This window comes from Lynx rufus, unplaced genomic scaffold (assembly GCF_022079265.1).
Source record: "Lynx rufus isolate CCGP_SWC_20201006 ecotype Redwood Valley unplaced genomic scaffold, mLynRuf1.p SCAF_17, whole genome shotgun sequence".
Taxonomy (NCBI): Eukaryota; Metazoa; Chordata; class Mammalia; order Carnivora; family Felidae; genus Lynx; species Lynx rufus.
The window spans coordinates 16268736-16281854 of record NW_025814831.1 but is presented as its reverse complement, the minus strand read 5'-3'; the positions used below and the strand labels follow the sequence as shown (position 1 = coordinate 16281854).

Sequence of the window (13119 nt, the reverse complement as noted above, 5' to 3'; positions counted from 1 at the left end):
ATTTGATTTTTCATAGCACTTGAGGTAACTGGTAAGGCAGAAGTGGCTAGTTTACTTTGACTATGAATAACTTTTTACCCCAGTGCACCTTATAAATACTACTTCTTCTAGGTCTGTCATGATGTGAAACAGAATAGCTTGCATAGCACATAGCCTCTGGATTTTCAGTTAACTCTCCCAGTAATCGTAATGTTCAGGCAGGGTTGCCACCTAGTTTCCTAAAATTTCTTGGCAACATTTTGTTGTTGTTGTTAGTGTAAAATTTCAAGAGATTTAAATGTCCATTAATATAAAGTGAATAAATCAATTGTGTGTTCATACTACTAGAGCAGTAAAAAAAAAAAAAATAATAATTAGATTTCTCTGTTTCCATTTGTAGATCGGGCTTTCTGAGTATGTTTGTGCTTTTCTTGAACTGGATTTTTGGTATTTCTCCTTGAAACAAATGAAAGGTTTTTTGTTTGTCTTGGCCTAAGCGTATTTCTGAAATGAGCCTTTCTACCTACTTAAAAATAGGAATATTTTAGGTATTAAATCTGAAGGATTTTTTTTTTTTTTGGTGGGGATTAGAGTTCTTGATAAATGGCTTTTGCTTCCTTATCTTCTTACTGTGGTGGTTTTGTTTTTCTTTTTGGTCCTAGACCTCACCTTCATAATCATTATGTAGGAGAGTGAGGATAAAACAGTGAAATTGAAATTATTTAAATTTAAGATTAAATTTTTTAAACCATGTAGAGTTTTTGGGTGGTTTTAGTTCATTTGATGTTGAGGTTTATTACCCTGAGATAATAGAAATCTGCCTTTACTGAGGATAAAGACGTTCTCTTGAGAAAGGAGTATAATTTTGAAGCTTAAATAAAACATAAAACATACAAAACTCTATTATTCTTGAGGAATATCCATTTGCTTTTTGGAAGCTTTGCTGAAATTGATGAGCATTAATTAAAAAGATAAAAAGGAAATGAATACACTCAAGTTTGATACTGTAATTCAGAACACCTAGTTTTATAAGGATTTGTTAGTTATTTCTAATTTCCATCCTTACCAATAATTGAAATACCTATGTAATGAAGAGGAAAAAAAAGCTATACTTTCTTGTCCAACATAATTCTAGTAGAGCTGAGATGTTAATTCTTAGAGCTATATTTATATTTTCAAGTACGTTAACTTTTTAGAAGTCAATATTGAGGAAAACGTAAAAAAGTTTTTATATACTTTTCCTTTTAACTAGATGAAGAACTTCCTGATTACATTATGGTGATGGTGGCCAACAAGAAAAGTCAGGACCAAATGACAGAGGACCTGTCCCTGTTTCTAGGGAACAACACAATTCGATTCACCGTATGGTATGTTTCTGAATTTTTACCCCTTAGACCAAAGTTTGGCACAAATCAGAGTAGGTATTCTGTCTGAAAAGAGGTTCTTGACAGGAGAGGCAGATTCACTGTGGAGAGGCAGGTAGTGAGCCATGCATGAGAGCACAGCCTCTGGAGCCAGATTGCTGAGGTTGAATCCTGGATCTGCTTCTTACTTTGGTTTTTCCATTTGTAAAATGGGATTAATAAATTCCCTTTATAGGACATTGTAAGGATTAAATGAAATAATATATGTAAGGTACTTATATCTGTGCCTGGCCCATAGCAAGTCTTTAGTCTGTGTTAACTGTAGGTTATTGTGTTTCTTTGTAAACCTTTGGATCTCTTATTCCTTTCCCTGAACCCAAACCAGTTACATATGTTTTGGGGGCCGGGTTGACTTCCTAAATTGCTTTCTCTAGTGAGTTAACCTTTAGGGGGCAAAGGTTTTGGACAAAATTTCAAATGAGTTTTAAAAGTTTGGAACCTTCTGAAGTTTGGGATTGTAAAAAGACAATTTTATGTTTAAATATAAATTCATGTTATTATTTTCAGTGTCCTTTTTCAAACCAACAGAGGCCTTTCAGTTGAGAATATGGAGAAAAAGCATAAGATTCATTTAAGAAGGCAGGCCAGGCTCTGGTACCATGTTTGAGGTAGAGTGAGGGTAGGGGGAGGTAATGATGTGGCTGAGAATAGATCAGGAAGTACTCTGAAAAGGCCCTCACTCTGGGAACCACCAATTACAGAACAAGTTGATAATGGAGCAAAAGTTGAGCTAGTAGAGTGGCCTGCTTACTTTTTATGGCAGGAGACTGGGAGAGGTTAATAGGCGCTAAAGAGGGATATGAAACTGGTTAACTTCTACTTCTTGCTTTTAAACCAGAGTTTATCTTGAAGGTATTTTTGCCCCAGTGGGCTACTATATGCTTTATCAGTCTTGTGAAGTTTTCTTGAAATTGCAAATAGAATTCTCTGATTATATTACATAGTTTTGAAGAACATTCAGTACACTGGTTGATCCTCAGATGTTTTGGAACATCCACTACCGTAACGTGGGTGATCTAACCCACTTGTTACACTTAGTCCCTAGAATTAAAAAAAAAAAAAAAAAAAAAAGACCGTGGAACTTTTGACTGGGGAAACTATGATTTTTTTTTTTTTTTAAATCTACAGTCCAGGTATTTGTTTTCTTTCATATACATGTTTTATGACTTGATTTTTTGGTTCATCCTTGGTATCACTTTGGGTTGGAGTCCCACTAGTATAATATGGGAGATTGACTCAGTAGATCCTTCTTAATTAACTTGATGGAATGCTTGAGACAAATTTCTTACATAAAGGACTACATGAATTTGAATTTAAAATCATATTAATTCACCTTTCTCATCTTGCCATAAATTTAGTTCCTTAACACATACTGATACAAGTTACGATGTCACTGTCTTGGCAGTTTATTTTCTTAAGTTAAATGTTCATTCACCAGCTTGAAATGGACTATTCTGCAATAATTGTGTCCAAGGGGACAGTGGCATGTGACTGGGTTCTGGTTGAAACATTATTAATGAGATATTTCTGGTGTTTTCATGAAGCCTCCTGAAAGGATTGTAAGGTACATTTGCCTTGTACATAACTACTAAAACAGGTTATATTATAAGCAAGGTTGTAGTCTATTCTTGTTTATGTGACTAGTTTTGTAAGTAATAGTTACAATGAAGTGATATATTTTAAGATTATTTTGAAGTTTTTTCAACTCTTGGAATTAAGTTGTCCCAAAAGCCATATTAATAGATAAAACAAACTGCTTAAATGATTGTAATAATAAGCTGTATTACATACTTGTGTGTTTTATCTTCTTTTACCCTAAGGTACATTGAGTCTTTAATTTTAGTACTGTTTATCTATTAAATACCATTTAGTACCATTATATCTGAAGGTAAATTCTATAATGTCATCAAATTTCAAGTGACAATTGAGAAAATCTTTCTTGATTAAAGGAAGCTTTAAAATATATTTTTTTTTCTTTCAGGCTTCACGGTGTATTAGATAAACTTCGCTCTGTTACAACTGGTAAGATTCATTAAAATTCAGGGTTTTTGGAATTTACTATAGCATTTTCTTTCTAAAGCCATGTATATTGCTTTGGGAAAAATTCCATAAATTTGAAAACAGTGGTTCACTTGAACTTTCTTAGGAAGCCTATGAATTATGAATTTGAGAGCAATAAATTTAACATAATTTAAAGATAATTTAAAGGATGGAAGAGAGGGGCGCCTGGATGGTTTAGTCGGTTAAATTCCCCACTCTTGATTTTGGCTTGGGTCATGATCTCATGGGTAATGAGTTTGAGCCCTGTGTCAGGCTCTGTGCTCCAGCACAGAGCCTATTTGGGAGTTTCTGTCTGTCTCTCAAAAATAAATAAATAAACTTAAATAAAGGAAGGGAAACTATGCAATTTATGTTAAGGAAGTAATTGTACATGTGTGCAGTGATTTAGCTTCAAGGATATTTTAGTATTTTATAATGGAAAATTCCTTAAAAGTTTAGTAATAGCAAATCGAAATAATTATATTACTATGTATGGAATAACATTCAGCCATTAAAAATGTTGTGGAAGAACACGTATTGCTTTTAAATTGGTGATGAAGACGGGGAAGGTTCAAAGTAATAACAGCTTAAAAGGACCATGTGATTTTCTTTTCAGATCCCTCCAGTCTCAAGTCTTCTGATACCAACATCTTTGATAATAACGTGTCTTCAAACAAGAGCAGTTTCGGTCGGGGAGACGAGAGAAGACATGAAGCTGCAGTGCCACCCCTCGCAGTTGGTAGCACAAGACCTGAGAAAAGAGATTCCAGGGTTTCTACTAGTTCACAGGAGCAGAAAACCACTAATGTTAGGTGAGAATCCTCTGTAGACCTTCTGTGGGTAGGTAGGTGTGTGTATGTGACATTTACATTGGTTTTTATATCTTTAAATTTCTGTTTTCAGAAAGTTTTGGAAATACGGAGGTGGTCATGAGCAATTTTTTTGAATAAAATAATAAAATCCAAAGTATGATTATCTTTGACCTCAAATGTAGTAAATCAAAGTTTTAAAATAGAATGCAATTTTAGAGTAGTTTTTAATGGAATTTGTAAAGGGAGTGTCTACCTTGTTTCATTAAAATTTAAATATTCTTTGAAGATTTAAAGATACTGCTCTAAATTGGATATAATTCTTTGTGTGTTTCTTAAAAAAATAGACAGACTTATGATGATGGAGCTGCAACCCGATTAATGTCAACTGTGAAGCCTCTGAGGGAGCCAGCACCCTCTGAAGATGTGATTGATATTAAGCCAGAACCAGATGATCTCATTGATGAAGACCTCAATTTTGTGCAGGAGAATCCCTTATCTCAGAAAAAACCGACAGTGACACTTACGTATGGTTCTTCTCGCCCTTCTATTGAAATTTATCGACCACCTGCAAGTCGAAATGCAGATAGTGGTGCTCATTTAAACAGGTTGCAATTTCAGCAGCAACAAAACAATATTCATGCTGCCAAGCAACCTGATTTACAGAACAGCCGGGTATATGAAACAGGACGTTTGTGTGAACAGGAAGTGCTTAACAGCTTAGAAGAGACTTATAGTCCCTTCTTCAGAAACAACTCAGAAAAAATGAGTATTGAGGTTTGTATATATTTTATTTTATTATTATTATTTTTTTAGTAGGCCACACACCTAACATGTGGCTTGAACTCAGTGACCCTGAGATCGAATCACATATTCTACCAACTGAGTCAGCCAGGCATCCCTGTATATACTTCTAAATTCTGGCTTGTTAGGCTGAAAATTAGCAGTTCTTAATACTAAATATGTGTGGAATAGCTACACATGTATTGCAGGTTTACTTTAAACTGATATATCTGCTACTGAACATACTACATCAGATTTTCCTCTTCACAACTGGCTTCTACAGATATTTTACATCTTATTTATTTTTCTGGGATGCCAGCATTTGAGGTAACCTTTTTTCCCCCCATTTGAGATATTTTTAACCTTACCTTACAGTTTTGGTAGAATTTTAGGTCAATTTTATTAGATTTTTCCACAGCAATAACTAGTAAACAAGTAATTTCATTTTATTAGTTTCTTCAACAGTGTTACATGCTGCTGTTTATAAGTGATTGTAAAGCACTAGTTTTTGTTTTAGCTGAAGATTGGCTACTAGGGATATTTATATTTTTATAAGAAACCAGGAAATAGCCTGTGAATTCTAAATATGATTGGCTTTTTCTTGAAAAGGAAGAAATACTGTGGTAGATCTTTGTTATTTTCTGAGACTAGGTAAGCGTAAATTTATCTGATTGCAGGAAGAAAACTTTCGGAAGAGAAAGTTGCCTGTGGTAAGTTCAGTTGTTAAAGTAAAAAAATTCAATCATGATGGAGAAGAGGAGGAGGAAGATGATGATTGTGGGTCTCGTACAGGAAGCATCTCCAGCAGTGTGTCAGTGCCAGCAAAGCCTGAAAGGAGGTACCCTGAACATTGTCTGTAAATCTTTAGTTGGCTGATGGAGCTCCTGGGTTTGTTAGAGATCATGAAAATAAAAATTTAATGACGTAAGATTTTTCCATTGGTTTTTGAGAAACATTAATCAGAGAAATTGCTTAAAATTGGAGAAGATTGCAGAGAATGCTAAAAACTGTAATATAGTGGGGAGGAGGGGTGATCCAGATTCATTATTTAAAAAGTTAAAACTTTCCCATCTAGTTGGCATTTCCTAAGAACTATTGCTAGTCTGTTTCAAACCTAAGAAAAGGCTATAGTAAAGGCCTAATGGATGGCTAGCATGCGAAGAGCTGAAATCTAAAAATTAATCAAAATACCTTTAACTTTTTTAGACCTTCACTTCCACCTTCTAAACAAGCTAACAAGAATCTAATTTTGAAGGCTATATCTGAAGCTCAAGAATCTGTAACAAAAACAACTAACTATTCTACAGGTAATTTAAGTGTATTACATTTACATTAAGTTAGTTTTCTGTACCTCTTGAGGAAGCTAGAATTGATTGCTCCCCAAGTTGTGGTATAATAAAGACACTTGCCACATGCCACCCCCATGTTTATAGCAGCATTATCAACAACAGCCAAAGTATGGAAAGAGCCCAAATGCCCATTGATGGATGAATGGTTAAAGAAGATGTGGTGTGTGTGTGTGTGTGTATGTGTATGTATGTATGTATGTATGTATGTATTTGGCAATCAAAAAGAATGAAATCTTGCCATCTGCAGCTATGTGGATGGAATTGGAGGGTATTATGCTAAGTGAAGTTAGAGAAAGACCAATATATGACTTCACTCATATGAGGACTTTAAGAGACAAAACAGATGAACATAAGGGAAGGGAAACAAAAATAATATCAAAACAGGGAGGGGGACAAAACATAAGAGACTCGTAAATATGGAGAACAGGCTGAGGGTTACTGGAAGGATTGTGGGAGGGGGGATGGGCTAAATGCGTAAGCAGTACTAAGGAATCTACTGAAATCATTGTTGCACTATATGCTAACTAATTTGGATGTAAATTTAAAAAAAAAGATACTTGCCAGATGTCAAGACCAAGAGGAGGTTCAGGGAATAATGGTTGTAAAAAGAGATTTGACCAGTCTGAGGAACTTGCAGCTATTGGTGGAATTTAGTTCTTAGGGCCATGTATAATGCCTTTTCCTTCCTCTTTCTAGTGTGTATGAAATACAGAATTTTTAAAGGGAGTTTTGGTAAAGATGGGACTTCAATATTCTTGGCATTGGAGTCAGCATTTGATAGGAATTTATGATGTATAAAAGGGAGCACAATTGGGTAGTAAGAGGCCAGAGTTAGAAAGACATGGTTGGTGTATGAGCATATTGGTCTCTTTCCTTTCAGTAGAACCCATTAATGGAATATAAAGCAGAGAATTGATTCATTTGTGATGTTCCTGCCTCAGTCCTAGTAGAAATTCTAAATTATTTTATGAGAGGAGGTAAAGGTTTTGCAGGCTTTTAAAATGAGATGAGTCAGTTCTGTAATCTGACCTTACAGAAAGCTTATTCTGAAATGCAAACCAAGTGATAGGTGCCATATTGCCATTAAATTCTGTACTTTGTCCCATGTGCTATAGCCATTGTGTAAAGTGTTTTCTTTTTTTAATGTTTATTTTTGAGAGAGAGTTGGGAAAGGACAAGGAGAGGGAGAGAGAATCCCAAGCAGGCTCTGCATTGTTTGTGATTACCCACTCTAAAAAAATTTTTTTAAAGATTATTTCTTGAGTGAACGAACACACACAGAGTGAGGTGGGGAGGGAGAGAGAGGGAGAGAATCTCAAGCAAGCTCTGCACTGAAGGCACAGAGCCCCTGACAAAGGACCCCAACTCATGAGCTGTGAGATCATGACCTGACCTGAAATCAAGAGTCAGATGCTTAACCGACTGAATCACTCAGGTGCCTCTAAAAAATTTTACTTTTGCTATGGATTTGGTGACTATTCTTTTAGCATTTTTCTGGTTTTTCATTCTCCTTTGCATCTCTTTGTGACCTCTTCCTAAAGTGAAGTAAATTGTAAGTTAGCAACTTTTAAACCTCATAGGCATCTGTCCTCTTATTTTCTTTTTAAAATTTTTTAAATGTTTATTTTAGAGAGAGGGGGAGACAGAATCTGAAGCAGGCTCCAGACTCTGAGCTGTCAGCACAGAGCCCAGCATGGGGCTTGAACCCATGAACCAAGAGATCGTGATCTGAGCTGAAGTCGGACGCTTAACTGACTGAGCTACCCAGGCGCCCCTGCTTCTCATCTTCTACTTTAACCTCGAACATAAAATGGGTTTTGCCATACCAGATCTGGGTTATTGCGCAAAGGCCAGCACTAGACCTAATCTATTTACATTCCCTCTTTTTGCCTGTGCACACTATTGAGTGTTGAGAATTGTAGAGAATTTTACTCTTTGTGACTTTGAAATTTCCTGTTTTATTTTTTATTTATTTTATTTATTTTTACATTAAGGTTTTTTTTTTTTTTAACTTGTGGCAATTTTTTTTTCTTTTATTTTTTCAGTATATGAAATTTATTGTCAAATTCGTTTCCATAGAACACCCAGTGCTCATCCCAAAAGGTGCCCTCCTCAATACCTATCACCCACCCTCCCCTCCCTCCCACCCCCCATCAACCCTCAGTTCTCAGTTTTTAAGAGTCTCTTATGCTTTGGCTCTCTCCCACTCTAACCTCTTTTTTTTTTTCCCCCTTCCCCTCCCCCATGGGTTTCTGTTAAATTTCTCAGGATCCACATAAGAGTGAAACCATATGGTATGTGTCTTTCTCTGTATGGCTTATTTCACTTAGCATCACACTCCAGTTCCATCCACGTTGCTACAAAGGGCCATATTTCATTCATTCTCATTGCCACGTGAAATTTCCATTGTGAAATTTCCTGTTTTTATAATGATGAGAGATTTCCCTAGTTTTTTGAGAAATAGCATTGGAGTTTGTTCTTGGCCTCTGTTATGTAGGTTACAATTTGAAATTGTTATGTGATCATGAAGCAGAATCTAAACTGTTTGGTTAGGGCGTGCCTGGGTGGCTCAGTCGGTTAAACGTCCACAACTTTGGCTCAGGTCATGATCTCACAGTTCGTGAGTTTGAGTCCTGCTTCGGGCTCTGTGCTGACAGCTGAGAGCCTGGAGCCTGCTTTGAATTGCGTCTCCCTCTCTGCCCCTCGCCTGCTCACACTCTATTTCTCTCTCTCTCTCTCAAAAATAAATATTAAAAAAATTATAAACTACTTTTGGTTAAAAATGAATACGTTTGCGTGGCAGTGTATTTATGGCACATGGTTTAAAATGTAGAGATGAGATCCGTTATTGGTCTCTCTGGAATATTGTAAGAAAAAAGCTGGTATCTGTGAACGGTTTCAAACTTTTCATATGTCCTAAACCTGAGGAAGCATTTATATTTAATAGGACATGTTCACTGTTCAGTTTTGATGTATTACTGCATCTGCATTTCTCATCTTTTTTCCTTTTTGTATAAAAGTCTCACAGAAACAGACACTTCCAGTTGCTCCCAGAACTCGAACTTCTCAAGAAGAATTGCTGGCAGAAATGGTCCAGGGGCAAAGCAGGACCCCCAGGATAAGTCCTCCCATTAAAGAAGAGGAAGCAAAAGGAGATAATATAGAAAAAAGCCAAGGTAATAATTTAAATGATACGTCATCCTTTATTATACTTTTTTCATGAGACATTAAATATTTGCCACTCAATATTTATGAAATGTTCTATGACAAAAGTGCTCATTAGGCCCAAAAATAGAATGAGAAGGGACCATGAGAAAAGTCTGTACCTATACTTTTCAGAATTTTAAGTCTTTTTATTATGAAATTTTTAATGTTATTAAAAGTGGAAAGAATAGTGCAGTGAATTCCCATGAATCCAGTTACCTCACCTTAATAATTACCAGTGTTTTGCTGGTTTTAAGAAAACTTGTATTTAGAGATACATAGGTGCCTACATTTTCTCTTTTTTTCTTTTTGTTAATCCTACCCCTGTTCTCTTAAACTTGAAATCCTATCTTTAAATTTCCTCTTTCTTAGCATTCTGTGTCTTACCTGCCAGATCTGCCCTATTGTCCCAGTGGCCCTACTTTATTATCCTCTTGTGCCTGGCATACTGTGGTTAGCCTTGAGCTGACCTTTCTGCTTCCTTTTTCTCAATCCCACCACCCCAATCTCAAGTACAAACACTTTCCTGTTTAAAGTGTGCCTCTGGGGGTGCCTGCATGGCTCAGTCATTTGGGGGTCCAGCTGTTGATTTTAGCTCAGGTCGTGATCTCAGGGTTGTGAGCTAGAGTCCCACATCAAGCTCTGTGCTGAATGTGGAGCCTGCTTGGGATATTCATTCTCTCTCTCTCTTTCTCTGTCCCTCCCCTACTTGTATGTGCGCACATCGTGCGCTTTCTCTTTCTCTCAAAATAAATAAAAATAAATTAAAAAATAAAACTCTATTATAAAAATATACAATATGACATCATGTGACTCCTTTCTGAGAGTATTCTAATGTTTCCATCTCCTGCATTGTCCAGGATTGACACCATCAACCTGGCGTTTACACAGCTTCAATATCTGGCCTCTAGGCCTGTCCAGTCATTCTCTACTGCTTTCCAACCTTTTTTCCTTCTGTTCCTATCAGGAAAGATTCTAGTTTCCTTTTCCTCTTCTACTGAGATCTGAATTTAACAACCCACCCAAACTGAATGCTCATCACATTATTTCTGACTTACACCTTTCTAATGTTGGCATATGTTTTTTTCATTTTTCCTTAACTGTGTTCTTGAAATTGTTCTAGGTTCAAACATTTCATGAAGCTTTAGTGATTTCATCCTATGTTTGTTTCTTCATTCTCTCTTAAAAAAAAAAAAACTCTTGTGGAGCACCTGGGTGGCTCAGTCGGTTGAGCATCCAACTTCGGCTCAGGTCATGATCTCACGGTTCATGAGTTCAAGCACCGCGTCGGGCTCTGCTGACAGCTCAGAGCCCGGAGCCTGCTTTGAATTCTGTGTGTCTCTCTCTGCCTCTCTCCTGCTCCTGCTCTGTCTCTCTCTTTCAAAAATGAACATTAAAAAAAATCTTTGGATTGTGCAGTTTGCCATGTCGGCATTATTTGCAGTTCCAGTAAACGATGGACCTGAGAACAGAAAAATTCCAAAACAGCCTGTAGGTACTAACTGGAAAGTGTAAGTGGGCCAATTTGTGAAGAGCAACTGAAACTGACACTTGATCTTCAGTAAGGGTAAGCATTGCAGTTATCAAAGCACATCAAACAGTTTTAAATCCATGATTTCATATGTTTTGAAGTAAATCCTTAATTAGCTTCTGGAGGATAATAGATGCTAATCCATTGTCTTGAAAACTGGATACATAATTGAGCATTTATCTTGTCTTTAAAGAGTGGTAGCCCTGGGTAACTGAATAGTATAGGAGTTAGCATCTGTTTTTGTATGTAAAGTTTTATTGGAACCAAGCCATGCCCATTCATGTACGTATTGGCTGCTTTTGTACTACATCCACAGAGTTGAATAGTTGCAGGAGACCATAAAGCTCCCCCAACCTAAAATAGAAAATGTTTGCAATTCTTTACATAGTAGATGGGAAGAGCATTTTTTTTTTTATAGTAAACTCTGTGCTCAATGTGGAGCTTGAACTCATGACCCTGAGATCAAGAGTCACATGTTCTATTGACTGAACCAACCACACACTCCTAGGAAAGCATTTTTAAAAATTACTTTAGTAAGTAAAAACAGAATGATAGAATTATAGTTTCTGGGTTTTTTTTCCCCCAACTCAGTAGATTAACGAATGTAGGCACTGGTGATTAATGTCTACGAAAAAAGTGAAAGCCATTTCATGCCTCCAGATGAAAGAATAAAACTACCTTAGTCTTGCCAGAGGATTTGATCCAGCAGTCAACTTGCAGAGGTACAGAGGCCAGAGGAATATGTTGGTTGTTACATCATGAGTGTGCAACAGGCAAAGAGCAGCCTCTGGGACACCATATAGGTCAAACAGCCTGAGAATTCTAGATTAAAAGACCTAAAAGACAAAATAATGAGGGGCAAGGTTAAGCTGTAGCATCTAGAGATGCACACTTGTGTGATAAAGCCACAAAGAAAATTTAGGTATTAGTATAAATGGCATAAATGGTTACTTTTGGAGAGGGCTGATTGGGATGGAGCACATGGAAAGGTTTCTGGGGTAGCTGGCATAGTTCTATTTTCTTGACCGGATGGTGGTTATAAGGGTGTTTTGCCTTCTAAAATTCCTTAAACTACTGTTTGTGTTGTGTTGTTTTCTGTATCATTGTTTTGTTTTAAAGTAAAAGGTTAAAAATTTTAAAAGGTATCAAACACATCTTAAGATTACCGTTGCTCTTACTGAATTGATTTATTCACAATCACAAAAGTGACATTCTGCAAACAGCCATTAATTACTGTGCTTACTGTTTTACAGCTTTCTGACATGTTTTTTTAAAATCTAAATATGCACACATGTATTGGCATGAGTTGTTGATAGTGTTCTTTCATCTCTCTGGCCTCTATTTTTACTAGCCTACCACCTCACAATATTCGTGCTATTTCTCTTTTTGTCTTGGATTAGTCTGTCACCAGAAGTTTATTTTGTTAATTTGTTCAAAGACTTAAAAACAATAATTCTGGCTTTATTGATTCTCCTTTGATGACTTGATTTTCTATTTCATTGGTTTCTACTCTTTTAATATATATCCATCTATATTTGTAATTATTCTAGCTTGTCTTTCAGATGTAAACATTTAAGGTGTAAATTTCTCTTGAGTGTCACTTTTGTTGCATATTCACAAATTTATAATGTTTTCATTATCCATCTTAGTATTATGGTCTTCATCTTTGACCTATGAGTTATATGGAAATGTTTTTGATTTATAGTATATGGAGGATTTGTTTTTGTCTTTTATTTTTTTATATGTACCGTTGACTTAATTGCATTGTGTCACTGTGATCTGTGTCATACATATTTTTTGAAAATTGTTAAGACTGAAGGCATCAATTTTATACGTCTTCCATGTGCATTTTAGAAGAGAGTGGACTATTAATTGTTGGATTGAGAATTTTGCATTTAGTAGATAAAGCTCTATGGTTACATTGTTCAAATCTTGATCTTACTGAGTTTTTGGTTTGCTTGATTTATCTATCAGTCATTGATGGAAAGTCTTGAGATTGC

At 36.0% G+C, this 13119-nt stretch overlaps 1 protein-coding gene across 5 annotated transcripts in view; it reads left to right on the top strand.

Annotated features, from left to right (window-relative positions):
- ZC3H14 (zinc finger CCCH-type containing 14) overlaps positions 1–13119 on the top strand; it is a 47480-nt gene that overhangs the window by 8161 nt on the left and 26200 nt on the right. For all 5 annotated transcript variants that reach the window (XM_047080252.1, XM_047080256.1, XM_047080251.1 and 2 more), the window contains 7 exons: positions 1232–1346; positions 3385–3425; positions 4060–4255; positions 4600–5029; positions 5713–5873; positions 6242–6342; positions 9405–9560. In XM_047080252.1, the coding sequence (XP_046936208.1) occupies positions 1232–1346; positions 3385–3425; positions 4060–4255; positions 4600–5029; positions 5713–5873; positions 6242–6342; positions 9405–9560 (1200 nt within the window). The remainder of the gene's footprint in view (positions 1–1231; positions 1347–3384; positions 3426–4059; positions 4256–4599; positions 5030–5712; positions 5874–6241; positions 6343–9404; positions 9561–13119) is intronic.